Source organism: Macrobrachium nipponense, chromosome 28 (genome assembly GCF_015104395.2).
Source record: "Macrobrachium nipponense isolate FS-2020 chromosome 28, ASM1510439v2, whole genome shotgun sequence".
NCBI lineage: Eukaryota > Metazoa > Arthropoda > Malacostraca > Decapoda > Palaemonidae > Macrobrachium > Macrobrachium nipponense.
In genome coordinates, this window is record NC_087217.1 from 17046095 (window position 1) to 17073186 (window position 27092).

The 27092-nt window shown below is 36.9% G+C and overlaps 4 protein-coding genes across 4 annotated transcripts; all 4 read left to right on the forward strand.

Annotated features, from left to right (window-relative positions):
* Nucleotides 1-716: 716 nt before the first annotated feature.
* LOC135201479 (actin-like) lies at nucleotides 717-4331 on the forward strand. Its single transcript, XM_064230456.1, has 2 exons — nucleotides 717-866; nucleotides 3040-4331. Exon 2 carries the CDS (start codon nucleotides 3072-3074, stop codon nucleotides 4203-4205), a length of 1134 nt encoding a protein of 377 aa, XP_064086526.1. The 5' UTR covers nucleotides 717-866; nucleotides 3040-3071; the 3' UTR covers nucleotides 4206-4331.
* Nucleotides 4332-6589: 2258 nt separating this feature from the next.
* LOC135201489 (actin-like) lies at nucleotides 6590-10386 on the forward strand. The gene is made up of 2 exons (XM_064230467.1): nucleotides 6590-6669; nucleotides 7953-10386. Exon 2 carries the CDS (start codon nucleotides 7985-7987, stop codon nucleotides 9116-9118), a length of 1134 nt encoding a protein of 377 aa, XP_064086537.1. The 5' UTR covers nucleotides 6590-6669; nucleotides 7953-7984; the 3' UTR covers nucleotides 9119-10386.
* A 3740-nt stretch (nucleotides 10387-14126) lies between these two features.
* On the forward strand, nucleotides 14127-16962 carry LOC135201480 (actin-like). The gene is made up of 2 exons (XM_064230457.1): nucleotides 14127-14154; nucleotides 15750-16962. The coding sequence occupies exon 2, from the start codon at nucleotides 15782-15784 to the stop codon at nucleotides 16913-16915; it is 1134 nt and encodes a 377-aa protein (XP_064086527.1). The 5' UTR covers nucleotides 14127-14154; nucleotides 15750-15781; the 3' UTR covers nucleotides 16916-16962.
* A 2645-nt stretch (nucleotides 16963-19607) lies between these two features.
* Nucleotides 19608-22814, forward strand: LOC135201481 (actin-like). Its single transcript, XM_064230458.1, has 2 exons — nucleotides 19608-19763; nucleotides 21598-22814. Exon 2 carries the CDS (start codon nucleotides 21630-21632, stop codon nucleotides 22761-22763), a length of 1134 nt encoding a protein of 377 aa, XP_064086528.1. The 5' UTR covers nucleotides 19608-19763; nucleotides 21598-21629; the 3' UTR covers nucleotides 22764-22814.
* The last annotated feature ends 4278 nt before the right edge of the window (nucleotides 22815-27092 follow it).

Sequence of the window (27092 nt, forward strand, 5' to 3'; positions counted from 1 at the left end):
GAGTTAATTGAAATCTATTTCGCTTAATGAGATCAACATCTGCTATAAGAGTTGACAAGTGGAAAATAAATAGAAAAGAAATTACTTTTATAATTTTCCGCGCTTTATAACATTGCTTAAGAAAAAAATCTACCACTGAACAATTTACAGTCATTTTTTTTAAAGCTACACCAAGAATGCGGAAATTGAAAAAAAACAGACAACAGCACATTTCTTAGAAGCAGAAAAGAAACCGCGAGGTAGTGCATTTTTTGTTATACATCTGGCATGTGCCATTTCCAAGTTCTGTGATTAGCGAGATTAATGTGTTTCCTTCCCGAGAGTTTCTTAGCTTCTCTATTTCATTATCTTTAAAGTACCAATAAATTCTCTATTCAGTTACTGATTGATATTTAGCAGAAACGAAAAAATTACTCCATCCCCCTCCACCCCCTCCCTCACCCTCGCATCTTTTACATAATCCTGATCCCAAATAGTTTTAAAGAAAGATGTACGTGCATTAAACATCAGTAGATAACCCAAATGAACAATAGCAACAAAATCATAAGGAAATGCGATCCCTTGCAATGAAGTACAAAACATCTTAAGTTTATAAATGCACGGTATCTTATATAAAAGAAAGCAAAATAAACAGCACTACGTTTGCTGAATGACTGCTGTTCGATTTGCCCAGACCATGAAAAAGAAAAAAAAAACAATTTTATCATGAAATAATAGAGCTTTCTTAATCCAGAATAAAAAAAAAAGCTTTGAACCAGATATATTGCATCTTCCGAAGCCCCTCCTCCCCTTTCAGTGGGACGATTTCTGTATAAAAGAGCGACAGGGACTCTTCAGCGCCAGTCGTTACGACTCCGGCTTTGTGGGTAAGTGATTCCCACGGGAGTGTGCATCTTCTCTCTGTAGTTCAGTGATTCTGAAATGGTATGTGTGGAGACTCTGCGAAATAGCGCGAAGTTAATTCTGGCACATTTCATGATGTTCGGTTTGACTTGGGAATGGAGCGATAATATTAGATATTTGAGCGGAGGAAGCTTAGAAACTTTTTCTTTGAGGAACAATTTCGTGGAAATGGCATCGTAAGAAAATTGAGCCGAATATGAATTCTTTTTTTTCAAGCGACTGGTCAGTTTGTTTTCTATTGCTCTTTAGAGTGAATTTTTTTTCTGTGGATGATCACTATTAATGTGTTTCCAAACATCTTTGAAACGAAGTTATTCTAACTAGTGGCATGACATGGACAAAATAACGGGAGATATCAGTGCAATGGGTACCTCTCCCCAAGACTGACAATCTACAACGACTGTTTACAATAAAATGAGATGACTGGTAAAAATGTTTTGTTACAACAGAATTCCATCTAATAAAATGAACCCATAAAAACGCCAAAAATATAAAGTAAGTACTGTATTTCAGAGACTGCTCTCTCTCTCTCTTCAAAGAGAGAGACAGCTGTCTCTGAAATATAGTACTTACTTTCAATTTTTGTCGTTTTTATGGGCTCCTTTTATTAAAGTGATGTATATATATATATATATATATATATATATATATATATTTTATATATATATATATATATGTGTGTGTGTGTGTGTGTGTGTGTGTGTGTGTGTGAGTGTGTGTGTGTGTGTACACGCTCATACACACACACCAACATATATATATATATATATATATATATATAATCTGCTGGTTACTTTTTACCAGATACGTATGTAATTGTAATAACCACAGTATCCCCTCAATTTCTAAAAGTCTTCACTTTTTGGATACGCTTACCGTTACAAACGCTTTGTATCGACAAGCGTATACAAAGTGCGAAGAATTCTGATAGTTGAGAGGTCACTGTGTTTATTTCAATTGCACACGAACACATACAGACATATATATACGTGTATATCACCGTTAATATTTCCATTAACATAGAACAGGATCGAAAAGCCAAATCCAGATGCTAAGGACGTTGCATACCATCACAAACTCCTACCAAGGTACTTTCATAGCACATGCATAATTGCTTGTCACAGCAGAGCCACAACTCAAGGAAATGCGAAAGCCGACTTAGCGTTCCTGTTTTACAAATAGGTCTTGATTATCAGAAAGAGCTAAAATAAAGGTCCATTTTCTTCTTGACAACCTGTCCTTCAATTACTGTTCTTTCGTTCACAGTTCGTATTACTGCTAAATTTTCCCATTTTATTATTATTATCATTGTTATTCGGAAGATGAAATCCATTTATATGGGACAAGCCCACAGGGGCCACTGACTTGAAAATCAAGCTTCCAAAGAACATGGTATTCATTAAGAGGAAGTAAGACGAGGTAAAGGGAATTACAGAAGGAAGAGGCCCCATGTATTAAAAAGAAAATCTAAAAAAATCAATAAATCAACAAATAGATTAAAATGTATTAAAACGAAAGGATAATAGTATTAGGGTAGTAATGTATTGCGCCTTCGCTTGAACTTCTATATTTCTTCTATATTCCTTTTCAGTTCAAATCTGTTTAAAACGAGTAAAACATATACATTCGAAAATGCCATTGGAAAAATGATAATGGAAAAAACTATCATATTACAAATGAAAATTCTCCAGTGTTATTCTCCATATCGCACACTGTACAGAGGCAATAGATCTTTTTCGAAAGAACTGATTGAACACAAGGAATCTGTCAGACTTCAAATTTTAATTTCAAATATTCTAAAGAATTGCTAATTTGAAATTTGGAAACCTAAAACAAACAGAGATTTGTTCATTATGAGAAAACAGACATTATAAAGGAATGCAACGTGGTACCTAAACAGGAAATCGCTACCAAATCATTTAGAGAGAGAGAGAGAGAGAGAGAGAGAGAGAGAGAGAGAGAGAGAGAGAGAGAGAGAGAGAGAGAGAGAGAGAGAGAGAGAGAGAGAGACTGATTTTTTAAAACTAAGAAAACTCAATTATCTTCGGACTGTGACCCACCTTTATATTATTGTTAATAATTACGTTTTTTACGAATGGCTGTCAGATCATGGAGTCACATTTTCATATTTTTCAGAAAAACAACAACACCGAAACCAAACCTCCACCATGTGTGACGACGAAGAGGCGGCGGCGCTCGTTTGCGACAATGGCTCCGGTCTTGTCAAGGCTGGCTTTGCCGGTGATGATGCCCCCAGATGTGTTTTTCCCTCCATCGTTGGCCGCGCCCGTCACCAGGGTGTGATGGTCGGTATGGGTCAGAAGGACGCCTACGTCGGTGATGAGGCCCAGAGCAAGAGAGGTATCCTCACTCTCAAATACCCCATTGAGCATGGTATTATCACTAACTGGGACGACATGGAGAAGGTCTGGTACCACACCTTCTACAACGAACTCCGCGTTGCCCCTGAAGAATCCCCAACAATGCTCACTGAGGCTCCCCTTAACCCAAAGGCCAACCGTGAGAAGATGACTCAGATCATGTTCGAGTCCTTCAACATGCCTGCTACTTATGTGTGCATCCAGGCTGTCCTCTCCCTCTACGCCTCTGGCCGTACTACTGGTGAGGTTTGCGACTCCGGTGATGGTGTCTCCCACATGGTTCCAGTATATGAAGGCTTCGCCCTTCCTCACGCCATCCTTCGTCTGGACTTAGCTGGTCGTGATATCACTAACTACCTGATGAAGATCCTGACTGAGCGTGGCTACTCCTTCACCACCACCGCTGAGCGTGAGATCGTCCGTGACATCAAGGAAAAGCTGTGCTACATGGCTCTTGACTTTGAAAGTGAGATGAATGTAGCTGCTGCATCTTCATCCATTGACAAGTCTTATGAACTCCCTGATGGTCAGGTCATTACCATTGGTAATGAGCGTTTCCGTGCTCCTGAATCTCTGTTCCAGCCTTCTTTCCTGGGTATGGAATCTGCCGGTGTTCATGAAACTGTCCACAATTCCATCATGAGGTGCGACATCGACATCAGGAAGGACCTGTTGGCCAACATTGTCATGTCCGGTGGTACCACCATGTATGCTGGTATTGCTGACAGGATGCAGAAGGAAATCACCACACTTTCCCCCTCAACTGTCAAGGTCAAGATTATCGCTCCTCCTGAGAGGAAGTACTCCGTCTGGATCGGTGGCTCTATTCTTGGTTCTCTGTCAACTTTCCAGGCCTTGTGGATCACCAAAGAAGAGTACGATGAGTCAGGTCCTGGTATCGTCCACCGCAAGTGCTTCTAAACCTTCATTTGTCATCATATACTTTCGGAATCGAACACGGAGCATAGAAAATATGATAAGGTCATGAATTATTTATCAGAGTACTTTTGACCTCTTCTAAAGACTGAGAATAAAATATTTTTACAATATATTCTTTCTTATTCCTTATATATGTAACAGTACATTGCATCCTGTCATGAAGCGGAAATTTTTCACTGGAGCTTAAAGATACGGGGTAAAGCATACAAAGTGACTTTACGGTTTCTGGGTGACCTCACTTTACCAAAGAGTACTTGAAAAACGGAAAATTGCTGTCACCTTAAAGATATATATTTGAAATACTGCATGAATGCACATGTGATCCTCATGATCCTGTACCGATTTTTCACCAATATTCGCAATCATTATCATTTTGATGTCCTGCTCTTTTGCATACAATACTACATTGCATAGGCGCAATATAATCCACTTGGGTTTTCAGTAAAGTATCGGTACTTGTTATTATAATGATCCTTAATGCTGCACTAGTGGTAAAAGTAGGATGTTACAAGCCCAAGAGATTCAATAGGGAAAGGAGCTCATTATGATAAAGAAATAGAAAAATAAAAAATGATGAGAAGTAACAAAGTAAAGAATAAACTTTATAAGAGAAATAAGAAAGAAAAACTAACGAGATGAAACAATGAAAATTAGAATATATAGCTAATAAGAAAATACTAGCTTATTTCCTCTTATTACACAGAAATCCCGGTATCGCCTGGACAATGACCTGCTTTAAACCATCGATCCCTTGTGCTTTGATCAATGACCATTAAGGAGGTCTTTCTTAACTTAATGGATTTTGGGAATTCGATTTCAAGAGTGCTTCTCGTACTTCTGCTTATTTCGTTGACCATAAGTACATTAATTTCTTACTTACCGTAAGTACATTAGTACACTAATGATGATTTCTGACAATCCTACAAAAATGTGACTGTCGTACAAGGAAGAGAATAAAGCATAAACACTTCCAGAATGCAAAAACTTCAATAAATAAATGAAAAGGCTGCAATAAATGATATTTCCTTAAATGCAGTAGTGTGATAAAAGGAGACGCATTTATACTGTCTGATGGATATCATAAAAATATAACTAATATTCATTAATCATAGAACTTCCTAAACTATTTATTCTCGGGAAGCAATCAGTGATATATATCTGTATTCCTTAGGCGACAACAATGAACCAAACTAATACTGGTGGTAAAAGACGCCTCCTAATAGAAAAAATATCAGAAGTGTAACAACATCTTGTTTCAGATTTATAAATAAGTATCAAAAGAAGGCAGAGACAGGATTTAGGTAAATTGGGTGTCATCAAGGATAGAGATGGGAATATATTGTATAGGGATGAAGACATTAAGAAGAGATGGTGAGAGTATTCTGAACAACTTTTAAATACCGAATATGAGAGAGAGAGAGTGGAGATGGAGGAAGCACCGAGGGTGGAGGGATCAGTGATGGAGATACAAGATAGAAAATCGAAGAGAGGATTAAGTAAATCGAAGAATGATAAAGCACCAGGTCCATCGGAGTTGGTTATAGTGGAAAGGAATAAGAATGATGGACTTACAAAAACCACTTAGAATTAAATATTTGCGAAAAATAATGTAAATATTCATGGGTAAATATGAGATCAAAAGCAGTGAAAAAGTTTACTCTGCAAAATTCGCCAAAGTCCTCAGTAATTTTGAAAATAAACCCTCTATACTCTTGGAATACTTTTGAACAAGATTTTAAATAAAATGTGAATTTTGACAATCCCCGTTATAAAACTATATCTTATACAGTATTTCAGATTATATTCTAAACTAAAAAAACGACCTATGTGTAACTTACAGTTATACAGTAGATTAAATTAATACAAACATAATTTATGTATTTACTTTTAAAGTTACCACATTTGTCCAAATCTTAGTGGTTTATTAAGGATGTTATAAATACTCAATAAATGAAAGCAATGTTCAGTATAAAACAGAGAGAGAGAGAGAGAGAGAGAGAGAGAGAGAGAGAGAGAGAGAGAGGAAAGGAAGTAAATTATGTAGCACCTTAATTATTTAAAGAAATTGTTTGGGTCACACTTAAGAGAAAAACGTGAAACGTTATTCTTCTGGTGTGTTTATTAAAAGCTAGCGTTGCGATACACTTCCCATTTTAAAAATAACAGGCAGCGAAAGACGATAGGTACCTCACCGCCGCACCCCATGTCTGAAAAGAGGAAGACAGTATTAAAACTGCTAAAGCGCATGCGCACGATTTCAATTGACCGAAGACTGGCCGCCGAATACTGTTTTTATCATAATTTACGAGGTGAGGGTGACACACGTGTATTGTATTTTTCCTATTTTCTCCAACTCCCCCGCACGTGGGAGTACGCCAGGCGTTACGTATAAAAGGACGGCGCGAATCGCATTTTGGTAGTCACCGCAGAGACTCATACCTAGTGGGTAAGTGATGTGATTTCGTGCCCACTTCTTCACTCTCTCATTCTGCATCAAATTCTTGTGATTCTTCTGGGACTGAAACTTCCTAAACATTTTCCAATTGGCGGTTGTAGTCAACTCTGTCGAGGACTCAAGAAAGTTTCTTAATTCTTCATAATACTGAACCGTAATCAGTGCTGAATATTGTGAATTGTTAAATGCTGCAGCTGAACGTTTCTCATAATACTGAACTCCAGTCATTACTGAATACCGGAACCTCATTAACGCAGTGCAACCGAATATAATTCAATGTGGACAATATTTTCTCGGTGTTAAAATGCCGACTTTGACGGAAGTAAATTCACAGATACCTAATGTAACCATATAAATCTAAAGCTAAAAATTACACGAAGAATTCAAGTAACTTTGCATATGATTGCAAAAATGTCTCGTGGACCTATCTGTAAAGCCAAGTTGCAGAGTGCCATGAAAATTATTCTGAAAATAAGGGCTTCGAATTCTCTTACGTTAATGGCATTTTAAAATTAATTTCCGTTATTAAGAATTTCAAGAACTAAGACAAAACATTTATCATTTTCATACGGAAAACATACGGCAACCAGCAAATCACGATACCAATATTTATCACGGATTGTCCTTGCCAATTCTCATTGGATTAAACACTGAAAAGCTGAAAAAGGAACGTTTATTCCTTTTTTTCATCAAAATGACATATGTCTTCGAAAATTCCCGTTATGCAACAAAAGTATTAAGGGGAAATTGCAAAAAGCTTTCTCTAATTTCTACTAGCCACGCAATATCATCAGGGTTAAATATATATCCATTCGTATCTATGACTATGAAAAAATTAAGACTTTTGAAAGTCCAAACAATCAAGTCGAAGTTGAACGTCATAAAACTCATCATAGAATATTAGTCTTTTTATCATTCACATATAACGATACAAATTCATATTTAAATTCCATGGCAAAGAGCACAATTACCATACATTTTAAGGTAAAAAAATAGTAAAACAAATCCATATAATTACCATTTTTTATAAACTTAACCTGTGAAAATTTTAATGAAATATTACACTACAAAAAGAGAAAAAAAGGAGCAAGAGCAAGAGAAAGGTGCCTGACTGCAACTAAACTAACACTTGAGGACATGAGTCATTAAAGCTTAACTGTATTGTCTGAATACGTAAAGATTGTATTATTTTGCATCAGTGATACATTTGAATAAAAATAATTCAACTCTTCATGACATAGAGAGTAATTAAAAAATAAATTTTCTGTTCTTAGGATAACAACATCACCAACGCAAGACCCCCACCATGTGTGACGACGAAGAGGCGGCGGCGCTCGTTTGCGACAATGGCTCCGGTCTTGTCAAGGCTGGCTTTGCCGGTGATGACGCTCCACGAGCTGTCTTCCCCTCCATCGTTGGCCGCGCCCGTCACCAGGGTGTGATGGTCGGTATGGGTCAGAAGGACGCCTATGTCGGCGATGAGGCTCAGAGCAAGAGAGGTATCCTCACTCTTAAATACCCCATTGAGCATGGTATTATCACTAACTGGGACGATATGGAGAAGGTCTGGTACCACACCTTCTACAACGAACTCCGTGTTGCCCCTGAGGAATCCCCTACCATGCTCACTGAGGCTCCCCTCAACCCAAAGGCCAACCGTGAAAAGATGACTCAGATCATGTTCGAATCTTTCTCCATGCCAGCTATGTATGTCTGCATCCAGGCTGTCCTCTCCCTCTACGCCTCTGGCCGTACCACTGGTGAGGTCTGCGACTCTGGTGATGGTGTGACCCACATGGTTCCAGTATATGAAGGTTTCGCCCTTCCCCATGCAATCCTTCGCCTAGATTTGGCTGGTCGTGATATTACCAACTACTTGATGAAGATCCTGACTGAACGAGGCTATTCGTTCACCACCACAGCCGAGCGTGAGATTGTCCGTGACATCAAGGAGAAGCTCTGCTACATGGCTCTTGACTTCGAAAGTGAAATGAATGTTGCAGCAGCTTCCTCTTCTCTCGACAAATCCTATGAACTTCCTGATGGTCAAGTCATTACCATTGGTAATGAGCGTTTCCGAGCTCCCGAGTCTCTGTTCCAGCCTTCCTTCTTGGGCATGGAATCTTCTGGTGTTCATGAGACTGTCCACAATTCCATCATGAGATGCGACATTGACATCAGGAAGGACCTTCTGGCCAACATTGTCATGTCTGGTGGTACCACCATGTATGCTGGTATTGCTGACAGGATGCAGAAGGAAATTACCCTCCTGTCTCCCTCAACCGTAAAAGTTAAGATTATCGCTCCTCCTGAGAGGAAGTACTCCGTCTGGATCGGTGGCTCTATTCTTGGTTCCTTGTCTACTTTCCAGACCATGTGGATCACAAAGGAAGAGTATGATGAGTCTGGTCCTGGCATCGTCCACCGCAAGTGCTTCTAACTGATGAACACAGCAATTTAACCTATGAGCTTCTATTAGGAATTTCATGATTTTTTTTTCTTTTGTTTTATCATGTGTATTTTTGGTGATTGAAGAAAAGTATTTTTACACTATACTGTTTCTTATTTCTCGTAAATGAAGGATTATAAGTTTATTATTACAGAGATCATGGGAAATATATTGAATTCCCACAAGAATTTCCAAGTTTATTGTTTCAATTACACTTACGTTTAAGGTAAATACCGATAAAACCGAATAAACTGTCTATTCTGCACCACAATTATACTTAAACTGGTAAAAGGAATATAATTTAAAACAGAAAATATGTCTTTGATCACGAAAATTTATTAGATCTAACATGAGTTACTCATGATAAAAAATGTTTACTTATATGTAAGAGAACGAAGGATAGACAATAAATCATGGTAAGATAACCAAGTCTTTGGAGTACCAACATTGTTTATACAAATTACTAATCAGTAATTTTTCAGGATAATATAAACAGCTATAGTCATTATGCATTTGAATGAGAATTTAAAAAGCCAATCCACCAAAACTTTAAGTCATCAATATTGTATATGTGCTCTTGAGCTCATTTAAGAATCAGTAACAAGTGTCAACTACAAAAAGGAACACGTAAAATAACATTATCAAATTGAATATGACTTACCTTTACACAAAATAACAAATGATTCCACTTACCAGCTCCTGTAAAAAAAAAAAGAATACATTTAATTTTAGGAAGATTACAACCATTTTCCTGTTTACTAGAAAAAAAAACAGACACTTAACCAGCAAAAATATATGATCATATGATAAACCTTTACACATAAAAGATGAAACGTTTGAATCGTTGCCTTTTCTGTCTTCAAGTCTTATAGAATCTTAATTTCCTTTATACTTACATGTAAGTATGAATACCCAAGAATACAAAGATTTAATCATTCACCAATTACAAATACTGATTATGTTTATCATCTAAGTATGTAGATTGTGAGCTGGAGAGAAATACAGAGGAATCTTTTCTCGATATGTATGGATACTCGAAATGATCACACACATTAGTTAAGCTCTTGAAAAAGCTGCACGTAAATCAATGCAGCAATCTGCTTCGCCATCTTCTGGATTACCACATTAGTAATCTACATGACAGTACGCTGTTAAGTACCAAATTAGTCCTGGTCATCGAGTGGTTTGGGAGTCAGACTGATTATCATGCTAACATGGGTTAAAGTCAACATTTGTACTTAATAAACATTTCCTCATCTTGAAGTGTTTCTCTTCTTTTTTAATATATTTCTGATAGTTTCCTCATCGGACTCACAGCCGAAACATCATGTATATACATTTATATATATACATACTATATATTTATACATTATCATGCTGACATGGGTTACAGTTAATAATTACACTTAATAAACAGTTCCGAATCATGAAAATCTTTCGTTAGATAATTCTAGGTAAACCTGTGGCTTTCGCTTAAGTATAATATATATATATATATATATATATATATATATATATATATATATATATATATATATATATATATATGTGTATGTATAACTGAATCACGAAAGTTAGGAACGTGATAATCATAAATAAAGATATATGCCACGAGGGAAAAATAAACGAAGGTGGATCTGCGAGACCTTTCGACATTAAAGGTCCTTTACTGAGCAGTAAAGGACGTTTAACGTCAAAAGGTCTCGCAGATCCTCCTTCGTTTATTTATCCTTCGTGGCATATATCTATATATATATATATATATATATATATATATATATATATATATATCTATATATATATATCGAGCTACAATGTCCTTTAATATCTAATTCGCTCTACCTCGGAATTAATATATTTTCATATATGCTTAACCGAAGGGGAATTTTTTCTCGATAATAGACTTGCCTGGACCAGGGCGCGAACCTATGATCCTTACAAATCCAGGAACGTCAGTGAAGCTTTATCCTACTACACCACCGCGGTGGTGTAGTAGGATAAAGCTTCACTGACGTTCCTGGATTTGTAAGGATCATAGGTTCGCGCCCTGGTCCAGGCAAGTCTATTATCGAGAAAAAATTCCCCTTCGGTTAAGCATATATGAAAATATATTAATTCCGAGGTAGAGCGAATTAGATATTAAAGGACATTGTAGCTCGATATATGTATATGAATCACGGAAATGTGATATGACTTATCTATATATATATATATAGATATTATATATATATATATATCATATATATATAATACATATATAGACTACATATATATATATATATATATATATTATATATATATAATATATATATATATATAGATCTGTATATATATATAATTATATATATATATATATATATATATACAGATCGTTATTTATATATATAATTAGTATATATCTATATATAATATATATATATATATACGTTATATATTTATATAATACGTGAATATGTTATTCGCAATCTTTCCTAACCCTACAATATCCAAATAAATGCTAAATTAATTCTGCAATATATATTAGGGGAAACGATTAAGTAGAATATATAATGCATTTGTACAAAACCCACTTCATGATTATACCTTTTCTACACGAATTTCAGATGAAAATGTTAAATTTTTAATATCTTTAATAGTGAAAAACCTATAATGATTATATTACCTTATTTTATAGTTACTCTGGCGTGGTATTTGCCACCAAATTACCACGGAGAGAATAGAGAGAAAGAAAATCATCTGGAATGATTTTAGTTTTCTGGCACACAGCAGATAAAGAAAATGCAGTGCAGCCAATCCGTCTTTCGAACGAAAAGCTAAAAACTGAATGACTGAAATCTTTTATTTTGAATACAGATGCAATGTAGCATATTTATCGAAGCTATAAACAATAATAACGCAAAGCTCCTTGAGGGTCTCGCGAGGTCACCAGGGAAGAGGAATTTGAAGATTGCAGTGTCCAAGCAAAAGACAATTCACTCAGGTGTTACAAACAATAAAGTTTTTTTTTATTTTCTCTTACTTTTATTGTGAATGGGCTGAAAATTTTTTAATTTATCTGAAAACCTGATCTTAATTTAGGGCAGAGAATACAGGAAATCTTAGTTGTTCAAGAAGTAGGGAAAATAATTAACAAAATCAAAGTCGACAAAACTTTTATGAACTTGTTGATATTTTTTTTATTGAATTTAAAGCAATTTTCGTTTAAAGAGAAAAGGGACAAATCCCATTGAATATCTTGAGAGAGAGAGAGAGAGAGAGAGAGAGAGAGAGAGAAGAGAGAGAGAGAGAGAGAGAGAGAGAGAGATTAATATTTATGATTAAATTGTGATTTCAGTTCCTTGTGGGATCATTTATAAAATACACGTATTGTAATATTAGAAACACATAAAACAAAGCTGAAAATCGAACCCTGAATGAGAACACGGCGGTCACCAAACATCCAGGAAGTAAAAATTCCTTATGGACAGCAGATCAGGGAAGATTCACGGAGACAGCTGGAAAATTGATTGAAGTATGTAATTTCTACAAATCTCAGGAGTCGGGACAATTTATACAGTTCCATAGGAGACTTATGCAACCAGAGGGAGAGTAAGGAACTAGAAAATTAATCTAAATAAGAGGGTATCAGTCTAGATAAATCAGTATAAGTAAACCATGTACATAAAGAGCAAAAATTAAATTTTAAAAAGTCCATTGTCTTTTTATACTCAAGGAAGTGCATTTGAGATTAAACACTCTAGATTTTGGATAATCGCGTAGTGCTTTTATATGGGCAAAAGACCATTGAAAAGTAATGTTCTCCGGTAACAATTATTTTTCTCTATGAAAATAAATGTTCAAAGATGGAATACCTACTTAATCATGAAAGCTTTGTTGGGAGAGGTATCATGTTATTCTAACACCATTCTCTCGTTATTATGATAGAAATGGCTACATTACTACTGCATCAAAATCACTGAGGGTTATAATTAAAGATGGGGAGATTGCAGTGAAAAAAAAATTACTCTGCTACATTACACGTTCTTCTAAAAATTGAAACACATTAACGGGGCGTAAACATTTCAGGTACATCCAATTCTGTGCAAAATGAGTCCTAGTTACTCTTTAGAACAAAATGCTGTGATTACACGCGCAGATTCTCGGAGTTGAAGACGCAGAAGGCTTATTCAAGTACTCTTGACCTAATGTATTGCAGACACTTAATTTTAATTTTCCTTTCATCTGCTCTGACAGATAGAGGCTGAGTGATATATGCTTTCTATTCATTATCTCATCAAATTGCCAATTAGAAAATTTCCCTCTTTTCCACAATTTATTTCTGCCGGCAAGCGGCGACATACAGATTTTCTTGTTATTACAGTTCATTAATTATCTGACCCAGAACCTGTAAATTGATTTATGACCTTCATCTACCATTTTATTAAGTGATTGTCATCAAAACCATCGTCCTTACACTACATATAACATTTCGGAGACTAATAAATTGTTTCCGTTATTTTTTAATTTGTTTATCATGTAAAAAAAACTACTACGAAATTATTATAAAAAAGTCTTTCTTTATACAAAATATGTACCATCTCTTCTAAACTCGTAAGAAACATTCCTACAAGGGATGCATTTACATTCAGAGAGAGAGAGAGAGAGAGAGAGAGAGAGAGAGAGAGAGAGACTTTTTAATTGCTTTACTTTAAGAGTATGTTCACTGACGACAGAAAATTTCCTAATGCCAATTGTCATCTCACTTAAAAAAATAAACAAGTAGAGTGAAGCAGCGAGGCCAGATGTTCGATGCGTATCGTAAGAAGTTAGCTAACACCCAATGTTTTTCTAATAATTTACAATCGCTGGTCACCAAGATTTTGCAGAGGCTGACAGTAAGGTATTGCATTTTCCCCCTTTAACCCCCGCCCCCCACCTCCGGCTCCCATCACAATCCTCCCCCGCACGTGGGAGTTGGACAGCAACTCTTATAAAAGGACGGTGGGGATTAATTCCTGTTAGTCGTTACAGAGACTCACACCTAGTGGGTAAGTGGTACGCCCTGCACGTTCTGCCTTCACCCTTCTTCTGTGATTCCATAGAGAGAGAGAGGGGTCTGCAAACTGTGGTTAAAATCCGCCGCGGTTGTAACCAGTGTTGGATCTTGAGATACGCAACAAGTCTCAAAGTATTGCTGCCGTTGTGGTCGTTCAGTGATATCGACACTTTGCCAAAGAAAATAGTGGATGCTGAGAATTGCTGTAGAATCTATTAGGAAGATTTCATACTGAAAGTTTCCTAAATGCCTTCCGCACAACCACTAAATATTAATGTGCATTAACCGCATCAGGATAGTTTGAAATATACTCGTGATCTATTAAAATTTTCAAATGCTCTCTTAACACTGTGAACAAAAATTCTTTAAAGTCTATGAGGAAACCGTGTATCCCTTGTGTTTCACTTTTCAACATATCTTAAGAACTGGGATCTTTCAAGCTCTAAAAAGTCTTTATTTTTCATCTTATTTATTTTAAACTGATTTGTAAATTTGATATTAGTTAACCTCCATTCAATTTTCAACAACGTAACCGTAAAACTTGAAACAGATAATTCAACTAATGAAGTACAGAAAATGAAGCAATTAACAATAAACAAAAACAAATATTTCAGACAATGAATTTTGCATCATTAAAAGGAAAAATTGATCTCAGAACTGAATCTTATACATATTAATATTAGATTTTCAAGTGACATTCTTCATAAAGCAAATAATACAGCATATTAAGTTTTCTAACGTTCGTACATTGTAATTTCTGGCTAAGCGATAGAAGCATTTTTACTTGAAAGCTGAAGCAAAATACAAAGTCAAAACCGCTAAACCAAAAGGATTTGAAAAATACCATTCAAATATTTGAGAAGATTCGTGGCAACAGCTACCTAATTTCAATTTCCAAATATTCGAACTTAGAGACGGTTGATTAAGTCTTAACAAACATCTATTCATTAAAATTTTCATTCACTGGAAAAGTTAACTGTTAAATATTGTAAGTTCCGAACTGTGAAAGCAAAATACACGTAGGACTTGAACACGGGCAACAGATACGAATGGAATAGCAGCTGATACTATAAATTTTTACCTTTTCAATGTGGTGGAAAATCTTGCCCTGGCCATTGAAAGGATGGGATGAAAGAAATTATTGGTCAAATACACTGTTAATATAGTTATGTCCCAAGGTTTCCTTTTTTACGATGCAATTTTACACAAACACTATGTATTTTCTTAAATCCTGAAGCTCAAAAAACTAATCTACGTTTGCATGATTAATCTAGATTTTCAGTCTCATAACTAGAAACAGGGGATTAGTAAGCCTACGAAGACATTCATATATATAGAGAAATAATGAAAAGGAATTACAAGAATTTTAGTTACAACTAATTTGAATAAGAGCGGTTATCTGAAATAATTTGTTTTATGAATTCTACAGTGTTGTATAAGAGTAATCAAGTAACGCAGCCTTAACATGTAAAAGAGACCTAGTATGGCTCAAATATTCAAATTTGATTAATCATACATGAAGCTTTCCTCTCCATCTTGCCAAACTCAGTCGATTTCCTCATCCATAGAAGTTAAATTCATTTTCAGGATAACAGCAACACCAAGGCAAAACCTCCACCATGTGTGACGAAGAAGAGGCGGCAGCGCTCGTTTGCGACAATGGCTCCGGCCTCGTCAAGGCTGGCTTTGCCGGTGATGACGCTCCACGAGCTGTCTTCCCCTCCATCGTTGGCCGCGCCCGTCACCAGGGTGTGATGGTCGGTATGGGTCAGAAGGACGCCTACGTCGGCGATGAGGCCCAGAGCAAGAGAGGTATCCTCACCCTCAAGTACCCTATCGAGCATGGTATCATCACCAACTGGGACGATATGGAGAAGGTCTGGTACCACACCTTCTACAACGAACTCCGTGTTGCCCCAGAGGAGTCCCCAACCATGCTCACTGAGGCTCCCCTCAACCCAAAGGCCAACCGTGAAAAGATGACCCAGATCATGTTCGAATCTTTCTCCATGCCAGCTATGTATGTCTGCATCCAGGCTGTCCTCTCCCTCTATGCCTCTGGCCGTACCACTGGTGAAGTCTGCGACTCTGGTGATGGTGTGACCCACATGGTTCCAGTATATGAAGGTTTCGCCCTTCCCCACGCCATTCTCCGTTTGGATTTGGCTGGTCGTGATATCACCAACTACCTGATGAAGATCCTGACAGAGCGTGGCTACTCTTTCACCACCACCGCTGAGCGTGAGATCGTACGTGACATCAAGGAGAAGCTCTGCTACATGGCTCTTGATTTCGAGAGTGAGATGAACGTTGCTGCTGCTTCTTCATCTCTTGATAAGTCATATGAACTTCCTGATGGTCAAGTCATTACTATCGGTAATGAGCGTTTCCGTGCTCCTGAGTCTCTGTTCCAGCCTTCCTTCTTGGGCATGGAATCTGCTGGTGTTCATGAAACTGTCCACAATTCCATCATGAGATGCGACATCGACATCAGGAAGGACCTGTTGGCCAACATTGTCATGTCTGGTGGTACCACCATGTATGCTGGTATTGCTGACAGGATGCAGAAGGAAATTACCCTCCTGTCTCCCTCAACCGTAAAAGTTAAGATTATCGCTCCCCCTGAGAGGAAGTACTCCGTCTGGATCGGTGGCTCTATTCTTGGTTCCTTGTCTACTTTCCAGACCATGTGGATCACAAAGGAAGAGTACGATGAGTCAGGTCCTGGTATCGTCCATCGCAAGTGCTTCTAATTTTAAGGAAATTATTAAGTGCTGCTTATGAATAAAATATATTTATATATTATATTTCTATTCACCTATAGCGACAATACTGGCAACCGTTTAATATCTATAAATGTGCTTTTATCCATAAAAGTCTTAAGACGAACGCTCGGTTTTAAAAATACAAATATCTATATCCAATGAGAACATTAAAGTGCTCCCTAATTGGACAGAATTATTTAGATAAACTTAGTTCTCAAACTCTGATGTTCAAAATGACCACTCTTGAATGTTATGAAAACAAAAGCAGACCATACAACCATGAGAGAGAGAGAGAGAGAGAGAGAGAGAGAGAGAGAGAGAGAGAGAGAGAGAGAGAGAGAGAGAGAGAGAGAGAGAGAGAGAGAGAGAGAGAGAGAAAGAGACTTCAATAACCAACCTTTAAGTTCAGCGAGGATTTTTAAAAGACGAACCAGGACTAAAAAGAAAATTATTAAAATGATAGAGAAAACTTCAGGACATTACACTCGAATCAATTCACAATCTAAGAATATAATTGCATCATATAATTTATACCTCTCAAACGTTACCCAAGACTATCATCAAATTATGAACAAAGAATATGAAATATCACCAGTACTTTTATTTATCGCTTTACATAATCGCGATTTGTGACCAATTTCATTCAGTAAAACGAGTAGACAATGATGGCTCAAAGGTACGAATTGCTGCCCAGTTACAATCACCTACCGATAAATACACCAGTTTTGCATTCTACTCATTGTTCTGATATGCCAGAACAGCAATCTACTCGAATACATGGCTGCAAGAACCGTAAGAAAAGCATTCCACCTACAGTCTTTAGAAGGCTGGAAGACCCAGCTACAATGCATTCGAATCACCGCCCCAACATGGCTGAAAGAGCTGACAGTCATCCATTCAAATTTTCATTCAAGTGTGACAAGAAGATCAGCCAAGTCAGCATTCTTCTCATCATCTAAACGCCACTGGAAAAGCTGGCAGTCCAATACTCCAATTTCAATTTTCACATGATGGTAAGACATGGGCACAATGAATTCGTAAACATCATTGAAAGGTCCAGCAGAGCTGCAATTCATTTTCACTTGAGTGATTAATAACGTGACACAGCTGTATTTCACAAATCACAACATATGAGTGGCAAAGTTTATTCGTTAAGTTTACCTTTTCATTTTCTAAAGTATTAACCATCATCACCACGCCCATAGCTGTGCCATGCACACGGCCTGTGTGAAACTCCGTTGCTCATAAAAAACATATTTCACCTTTGATGTTGGTTAATCATCTTTGCATACAGAGAGCATTCGAGATAATCCTGAACTTCTGTTCTTTCTAATTCATCCTTCGTTTTCTGTCTATTCGTCCAGATCTCTTCTACCCTTATACTCGATATATCCAACCACACCTAGCACGCCAAGTCCATGCCAATGACAAATGAATAATTTCATGGTAGAGTGACATGGAAATAACAAAAATGTATTACTGAGTAGGCAGAATAAAAGGGAAGACCACAAAAATAAATAAATAAATCCGAATTTCTAAATACATTTTCACCGATTATCACAAACATAGGACTAGGAAGACAATGTAAGACCTATAATCAGAACATACAGATGGGAAATCTTTCAAGTTGGTACTAAATTCCACGGGCAAGAATACATCCAACTTTATTTCTTCTTCGTTTTATCTCCCTTTTTTTTTATTCAAAGAAGATCTGAGTAGGGGGCGGAGCTGCAAGAAATAAGAGAGTCAGGTAAACAGATAGGGTGCTATAAACTGAAGCGTGGCTGAGTTCGAAAGTTAAAATAACAGAGAACAATGATTTCACATGGTACCAGCAAAAGTACTGTACATAATAAATAAACAAAATTACTACGTTGAATATAATTAAAATGTGAGATGTGATATGGTCCCCATATGTGAAGGAAAATTTATATTCTTAGCTTTACAAAATGTGAATGTTTCGATACGTCCCACACAGGAAGAGTTACTGGCTTTTATGAAGGTGCTAACGACAGCAAAATGAGTCTAGTACAGGAAAACTTTGTGATTGTGAGTCAGGAACCCCCTGCAGACGATTTATCCAAGGTGTTGGCAACATTCTATTGTGTGGGTCAGCCTCACGTATTTGTGGTATAACTGAAGATATACGGAGACACCAGAGGGTTATTTGTTTTTTTATTAACATAAAATCATGCTCAGATGTAAACATGCTACTCGTACTAGAAATTTTACAGGTAAAAAATTAACTTTTAACTTTAAATTTTACATTTTAAAAACAGTTGCCAGGAAAAAATGAAATTATGAGTGATTTGATAATTATGTTCAAAACCTTAATTTCACACTCATTAGGACCCCATGACACAGACGCTATATAATATATATATATATATATATATATATATATATATATATATATATATATATATATATATATATATATATATTAGAGGGGAATTCCATTAAATAGTTACGGTTAATACGAAATACTGCCAGCTACCCACGAGGGTTATTTTCAGCTCATACACAAATAGCAGATAAAAATGAAGAAAGAAAACACGAGGAAGGAGACGTAAATACATTACAAAAAATCGTCAAGGTCCCTTTCACAAAAATGTATGGCGCATCTTAGGTTCATGCTCCTCGAACAAATGTTCATTGTACATTGATTTAAAGCCACGAGTGTTGTCAAAACAAAGGCGACGAGGACCCCTGGCTACACGGAATGACAGCCAGATTTCATCGCATTCCCTCCCATGTGGGAGTAGGAGGTTCTGCGATCATATAAAAGCGGGAGGCGGATTAAGCCTCGTCAGTCGCTAGAAGGCTCACCTAGTGGGTAAGCGTAACAGGCCGCGTCTGTGTGTTGAAACTCTGATCGTGTGATCCTTGTGGGATAAGAATTGCTCGACAACTGCAAAACTTTGCGGAATACCCAGTGCATTAGAACGGCGCCTAAATTAAAGCTATCATTACACTGAAATGGTATCTAATAGAAGACGAAATAGAATCTACTTTATAAGTCCCATCTTTGCGTTACGGTTATATTGGATTCGATCAATTCCCCGCGGATTTTTTGCATTTGATGTTAACCGAAAGCAGTCGATAACTATTAACTTTTAATGGGGACGTTAACAATAACAATTACTTAGTAAAATTCTTAACTCCGTATGAGTATCTGGATTCATCGCACACACACACATATTGCACCGCATTGTTAATTTTCTTCACAGGCAAATTGCTGTTTTAGGAATTTTAGTCCACAATACACAGATGTCTTACTGAATGCTGCGTTGTTTTCTTGATTACATGGGCTCGTACGTCATCTTTTTGTCGAACGCAATTTTAATTATCATATGATAAAAATCAAGACATTATTGATCCTAGTGAATACTATTCAACATAATTTCTCATCTTTGGTCAGTTTTCTTGTTTGCTTTATTCTATTCTAGCCAGAGCAATATTAACTTACTCCTAAAGCCTGTCGCACGATAAATTGCATTCAAAGGTCTGCTTAAGAAAGCGTGTGCTTGATCAATAAAAATTACTTATTACCTTCTAAACAGCAATATCATCAACCTGAAATAGGGTGCTTATAGACACACCCACACACAGACGCACACACATGTATTTATCGATATATATATATATATATATATATATATATATTATATATATAATATATAGAGCATATATATGTGTGTGTGTGTGTCTGTGGGTGGGTGTGTCTATAAGCACCCTATTTCAGGTTGATGATGTTGCTGTTTAGAAAGTAATAAGTAATTTTTATTGATTACTTATTATTACCTTATATATATATATATATATATATATATATATATATATATATATATATATATATATATATATATATATATATATATATATGTATATATATATATGTATAAATGTGTGTGTGTATGTGTGTGTGCACTAAAATGGAAAAATATTGACTATAGTAGATTCACATCAACCGTGCATTTGATGTCTAGGCCCGTCCCTTACGACGCTCATGATTGGCAGTTAATGAGCCAGTCGCAGGGCTGGAAACTCTCAGTCTCTCTCGAGAGTTCACATAGGCAGGATGTATGGTCAACCTCTCCTGAGGGATACTTTTGAAAGACGTATCCCTCAAGAGAGGTGGAACATACATCCTGCCTATGTGAACTCTCTTGAGAGACTGAAAGTTTCCAGTCCTGTGATTGGCTAATCAACAGCCAATCAGGAGTGTTGTAAGGGACTGGTCTAGACATCAGATGCAAGGGTGATGTGAATCTACTGTAGTAACATTCAGAGACATACTGCTGACTGTGGTTAGTCATTGTTATTTTTAAAACGCCCTGACTTTCTGGATTTATATTCTTTTAAAGCCATTTTCACTACACAGACATGAATAATCTGAAATTTCAAATATGTCCTCTGATTTTGTTAAACTCAAATAAGAATCAGATACGTGCTAAGTTTGTGCTCATGGGATTCTTATTTACAGAAGGAAGAAAGCCATCAGGATCTTCTAAATAAAATGTTGCTATAGTAAAAAGGCACTCCCAGATTTTTTTCGCTTAATATTATGTTTACTAGGATTTTAGGGGCACTTTTGCATATTTCATGCTGATCCCCAATATTTTACTATTTTGTCAAAATCTTCTAATATAAATATCTTTTTCTTCAAGGGTATCACTAACACCAAAGCAAAACCACCACCATGTGTGACGACGAAGAGGCGGCGGCGCTCGTTTGCGACAATGGCTCCGGCCTCGTCAAGGCTGGCTTTGCCGGTGATGACGCTCCACGAGCTGTCTTCCCCTCCATCGTTGGCCGCGCCCGTCACCAGGGTGTGATGGTCGGTATGGGTCAGAAGGACGCCTACGTCGGCGACGAGGCCCAGAGTAAGAGGGGTATCCTCACCCTCAAGTACCCCATCGAGCATGGTATCATCACCAACTGGGACGACATGGAGAAGGTCTGGTACCACACCTTCTACAACGAACTCCGCGTTGCCCCTGAGGAGTCCCCAACCATGCTCACTGAGGCTCCCCTTAACCCCAAGGCCAACCGTGAAAAGATGACTCAGATCATGTTCGAATCTTTCTCCATGCCAGCTATGTATGTCTGCATCCAGGCTGTCCTGTCCCTCTATGCCTCTGGCCGTACCACTGGTGAGGTCTGCGACTCTGGTGATGGTGTGACCCACATGGTTCCAGTATATGAAGGTTTCGCCCTTCCTCATGCTATTCTTCGTTTGGATTTGGCTGGTCGTGATATCACCAACTACCTGATGAAGATCCTGACTGAACGTGGCTACTCCTTCACCACCACCGCTGAGCGTGAGATCGTCCGTGACATCAAGGAAAAGCTGTGCTACATGGCGCTTGACTTTGAAAATGAGATGAACACTGCTGCTGCATCTTCATCCATTGACAAGTCTTATGAACTCCCTGATGGTCAGGTCATTACCATTGGTAATGAGCGTTTCCGTGCTCCTGAATCTATGTTCCAGCCTTCTTTCCTGGGTATGGAATCTGCCGGTGTTCATGAAACTGTCCACAATTCCATCATGAGGTGCGACATCGACATCAGGAAGGACCTGTTGGCCAACATTGTCATGTCTGGTGGCACCACCATGTATGCTGGTATTGCTGACAGGATGCAGAAGGAAATCACCACACTTTCCCCTTCAACTGTTAAGGTCAAGATTATTGCTCCTCCTGAGAGGAAGTACTCCGTCTGGATTGGAGGTTCTATCCTTGGTTCCCTGTCTACTTTCCAGAACATGTGGATTACCCGCGAAGAGTATGACGAGTCAGGCCCAGGCATTGTCCACCGCAAGTGCTTCTAATTTATATGGAGATCAGTATACATATCTAAGAATAAATATTTTCTGAGCTTACCCTTTCTTGTTCTTTATCACATGTTATTACTGAGGATAAGAAAAAATCTTTACAAGGAATCACACAAAAGTATATAGAACTCAGTAACGTACTCATGTTAATTGTAAATTTACAACATTTTCTGTATAAAGCTTTACTTATTTACATTTTTCCATTTACCTCAGCAGATTTACATGACATTTAGTTTATCTTGGTCATAATTACGACTTTATGAGATCGGCTGAACAGTCACAAATATGATATAATAGAAGGAGCACATATCTTGGGACTCGAAGGAAAAAAGATCATCAGGAGACGAAGCTATTTTGTTCTAGATTACGATCGTAGGGGGGTGGGGGGCGGGGGGCGGCGGGCAGAGTTAAAAACGTATAAACGAGCCAATTTAGGAGTCAGACACACTGGCCTACATACACAAAACGGACTGCAACTTAATACACACACACACAGAATACTACAAGAACGAGGAAAATTAATTATTTTAAACTATTTTGCTTCAGTATCCTGGAGAGAAATACTACAAAACCTTATGGGTTCGTCTTCAAAGTTTATTCAGTAGCATAAATACGTAATGGTATTTATTACGTTTCAGTATAACATTTAGCGTCTGTGGTAACTGTGTTCATTAGTATCTTTGTAGATGTGATAAATACACATATGGATATAAACGTAACAATAACTGCAGCCTGATTATTTCTAGACATCACGGCCACCTTAAATAACTTAGCAACAAATGAAGCGAAAAGGAAATAAGAGCAAACAAACATTGCATAAAAAAATATAGTCTGCCAAAACAGCAGCAGTGCCTCGTTCGTTAGCTCGTATCTCCGCTTAGGTAGAGTACCTAACGGCCACGTCAATACTCTTTTGTTTTAACTTGACATTAGTAAACACGTGCTTTCTGTCGCGGTTGTTCTTGGGTTTTTTTGTTCTAGTTTTCTTTTTTCCAAATGTGAGTAAAAACTTTTTTTCTTAAATGAACATGCTAACGCACACACCTTTTAATAAAACTTTCGTACACAAAGCCTTGAAGCACAAAATAAGTGTAAAACATTCCTGATTAATTCCATTTATTTTTGCATTTACAAACACCCATACACAAATATATATATATATATATATCTATATATATATAGATATATTATTATAGATTATATTAAATATATTATTATATATATTATATATATAGAATATGTAATGCTTGTGTGTGTGCAAGTACAAAAATAATAGAAATTAATCAGGAACGTTCACCACTATCATACACTTATTCTGTGCTTTATAGCTTTGTTTATAAAGTATTAATTAAAAGGTGTGTTTATTTTTGCTCCCATTTGGTAAAGAAATAAAAAAAAACAACTATGGCTCTATGCATTAAGCTTACATTCAGACACAGGTGTGAGCTGGCATACACATTTACGAAAACACGTTTGTGCTCTCAGTGGTAAAAAGAAAATAGGAAATCAATGGGCATGAGAGAGAGAGAGAGAGAGAGAGAGAGAGAGAGAGAGAGAGAGAGAGAGAGAGAGAGAGAAGTGTTCTGAAACGAAAGACAAAGAAATACCAAAGAATAGCAGAAAGTAACGACTGCGCCCACGAGTTATTAATGCCCAGGTGACACCGGATCGCGCTGGTAGGAATGTCGGTGAGTGTGGAGGACCACCAGAGGAGGGGGTGAGGGAGAGAAAACCTAAGGAGGAAAACTGGGGCGGGGGGCGGTTGGGGGGTGGGGAGCATGAGAAGGAAGGAGGGGTAGGGGATATTAAATAAAGCGGGGATGTGAGTTGGGGCGCAACTATACGTATGTGTAGCGACAATTCACTATTTCATGGATGTTTCCTTAGAATCTTAAGTGTACCAAGCACAAGAAATGGATTCTGTTATATTTATTTCTCCCACTCTATCTTAAATTCAATGCTTGGTACAAGGTTGCTTTTTTTTTCTTGTTCAATAGCTTATTGAATCTCCAAGATCGCATTAAAAAATTCAGAATATTAATATCTACACGCTTATAATCTATACCATATTTTTCAAAATACTCAATCAAGGGAGTGATTTCTTGTCTTTTATATATAATTCTCATTTTCTCTTTCCATCGCTCTCGTAGTATTCAGATCACTTGATGACCTAGTAAAACCAAATTCAGTCATTCATTACACGTCAGATAGCTAAATCAGCCTTCACTCAAACTTCATGAACAATTATTCATGGGCCTTATCATCCTTCTCAAGAGGAAATGGCGATAAACACCATATCTGTGTAATAACTAGGGCTCCTCTCAGTGAATTTTAAATGTTTTGCTTGAACATAATCGATTTTGAGAATTTTGTGATTTATTTTTGTTTCTCGAGATTACACTTCAAAAAAGGATTATACGCCTGGAATCGGTATTCCAAAGAGTATTAAGATATTGAATTGTAAGAAATGGGAACTGGCCACGCCGTATCCGTGGCCCTCGGTTTTCCTACGAAATGCCATGATTTTTAAATCTTGCAATTAATTTTTAAACTGTTTATGATGTCATTTTTTTTAACTGATACCGACGTGAAAAACTAGATGATATCGACAGCTAAATAACCCAATTGTGAAGGCTCAAACTCGGTACTGCAAGCAAATTTTAATATATTTCAATTTTTCTTTTATGTTCCTGAGTGTTGGTCCAAAATACCCCATTATACCCCGGGAGTGTGGTTGTTCAAAAGAAAACTTTACATGTATTTTAGGAAATTACGCAGAACTACGCACACAGATACCGTTTATTAATAAACTACTTTGAGATTATTTTAAAAATGTATAGAGATCATTTGAGAAATTTACCGTCTTTTCTTTATGTGTTTACGTTTCCTCGAGGGGTTGGTAATAAACATGGTTTTGCATAACATCTAATCCGTTCGTCGCTATTGGTCATGCAACCCACGAGATGGATTAAGCATAGTAGCCGTCATATGGCATGATTAGTAAGCATTGTATAGCACTTCAGCTGCAATGTTAAATCAGTAATCTACCTTTCTTGGCTGATGACCAGCAAAATCAATGTGCTTTCATATACACGATTAAGATGGCGATTTTAGACACTTTGCGGAGGGTAATCAGTAGACAGATTATCCCTACTTTCAACTATACATAAAAAAACGACGTTCAATGCTAAAATTGTGCATCTACAGAACTCGACATTACTGATAATTTTCCACAGGAAATTTCACCTTTAGAAACCTTACCACACAAAACGTTGACCAAAGGATGTAATGCTGATTCGTTCGATATAATGAGGCCGATGTAAACCAGGTAGAATGACAAGGGTACAAACCACAAAAAGGTGACAAAAACTGATACATTCATTATCGTTTAGACAAAAATGAAAGAAATAAAATAATCATTGAAGGGTAATAACATGCAGCTTAAAATAACTACTTGGTAAAACCTCGTCCAAAGTCCCGAACAGCAATTATTTAGTGAATACTTCCAACAAACATGATAAAAATGATAATTCAAATGAGTCTGTTTAGAATAATTTTGAAGTCATACAACACATACTCTTGGGTATTATGTTTATGTCACTGCATTGAATTTAGTGGCATATTCTATTTTGAAACAGAAGCATGTGCTCTGACACTAAGGAGAAACAAGTGAAAAGTGTTCAGTCAGAGACAGCAAACCTCCAAATCCACCCAAATAAAGTCCATTCTTCCCTGAAGTGCTTCTTATTACTCCAAACTTCAATCACTTCTTATCAGGCACGAGGGTGGCCTTTAATAACATTTTCGTAAGAAATCACATAAAAACTTTAGAATAATTCTGCAGACAAAGAAACAAACAGCAGAACAAAAACAACAGCCTCTGCCAGGGGCTAAAATCTTGTGAATTCTCAATTCCTGAAGAACATTATCGAATTTTTTTATTAATAATTTATTGACCACAATCGCCACACTGTAACAATGACATTCAATGGGATATCATAAAAATAATCACCTCTATCAGCGAAACTTTCATATACATGGTTCTGTCTCTGAGTACATACATTCAGAAAGAATTTTTCCCTGTTGATATCCATATGAATGTTAATTAATCACAAACAACAGTAAATAAAGCGTTTATAAAGGAATATTTCAACTCGAACAAGAACCCTTTAAAAAAGTAGGATTGTTTTGCAAGTACGTTTGGTACAAAATACACTCGAAAGTAGACTCCTAATCAAAGATAAGTGGCAACAGGTGCAAGTGCCTGAATTTATACCTCTGGTGGGAAGAACTGTCATTAATGAAAACGATTATAAGAATAACCAG

Bases quoted from the DNA above. Each gene is read 5' to 3' on its own strand.
- LOC135201479 (XM_064230456.1), top strand. From the start codon at position 3,072: ATGTGTGACGACGAAGAGGCGGCGGCGCTCGTTTGCGACAATGGCTCC.
- LOC135201480 (XM_064230457.1), top strand. From the start codon at position 15,782: ATGTGTGACGAAGAAGAGGCGGCAGCGCTCGTTTGCGACAATGGCTCC.
- LOC135201489 (XM_064230467.1), top strand. From the start codon at position 7,985: ATGTGTGACGACGAAGAGGCGGCGGCGCTCGTTTGCGACAATGGCTCC.
- LOC135201481 (XM_064230458.1), top strand. From the start codon at position 21,630: ATGTGTGACGACGAAGAGGCGGCGGCGCTCGTTTGCGACAATGGCTCC.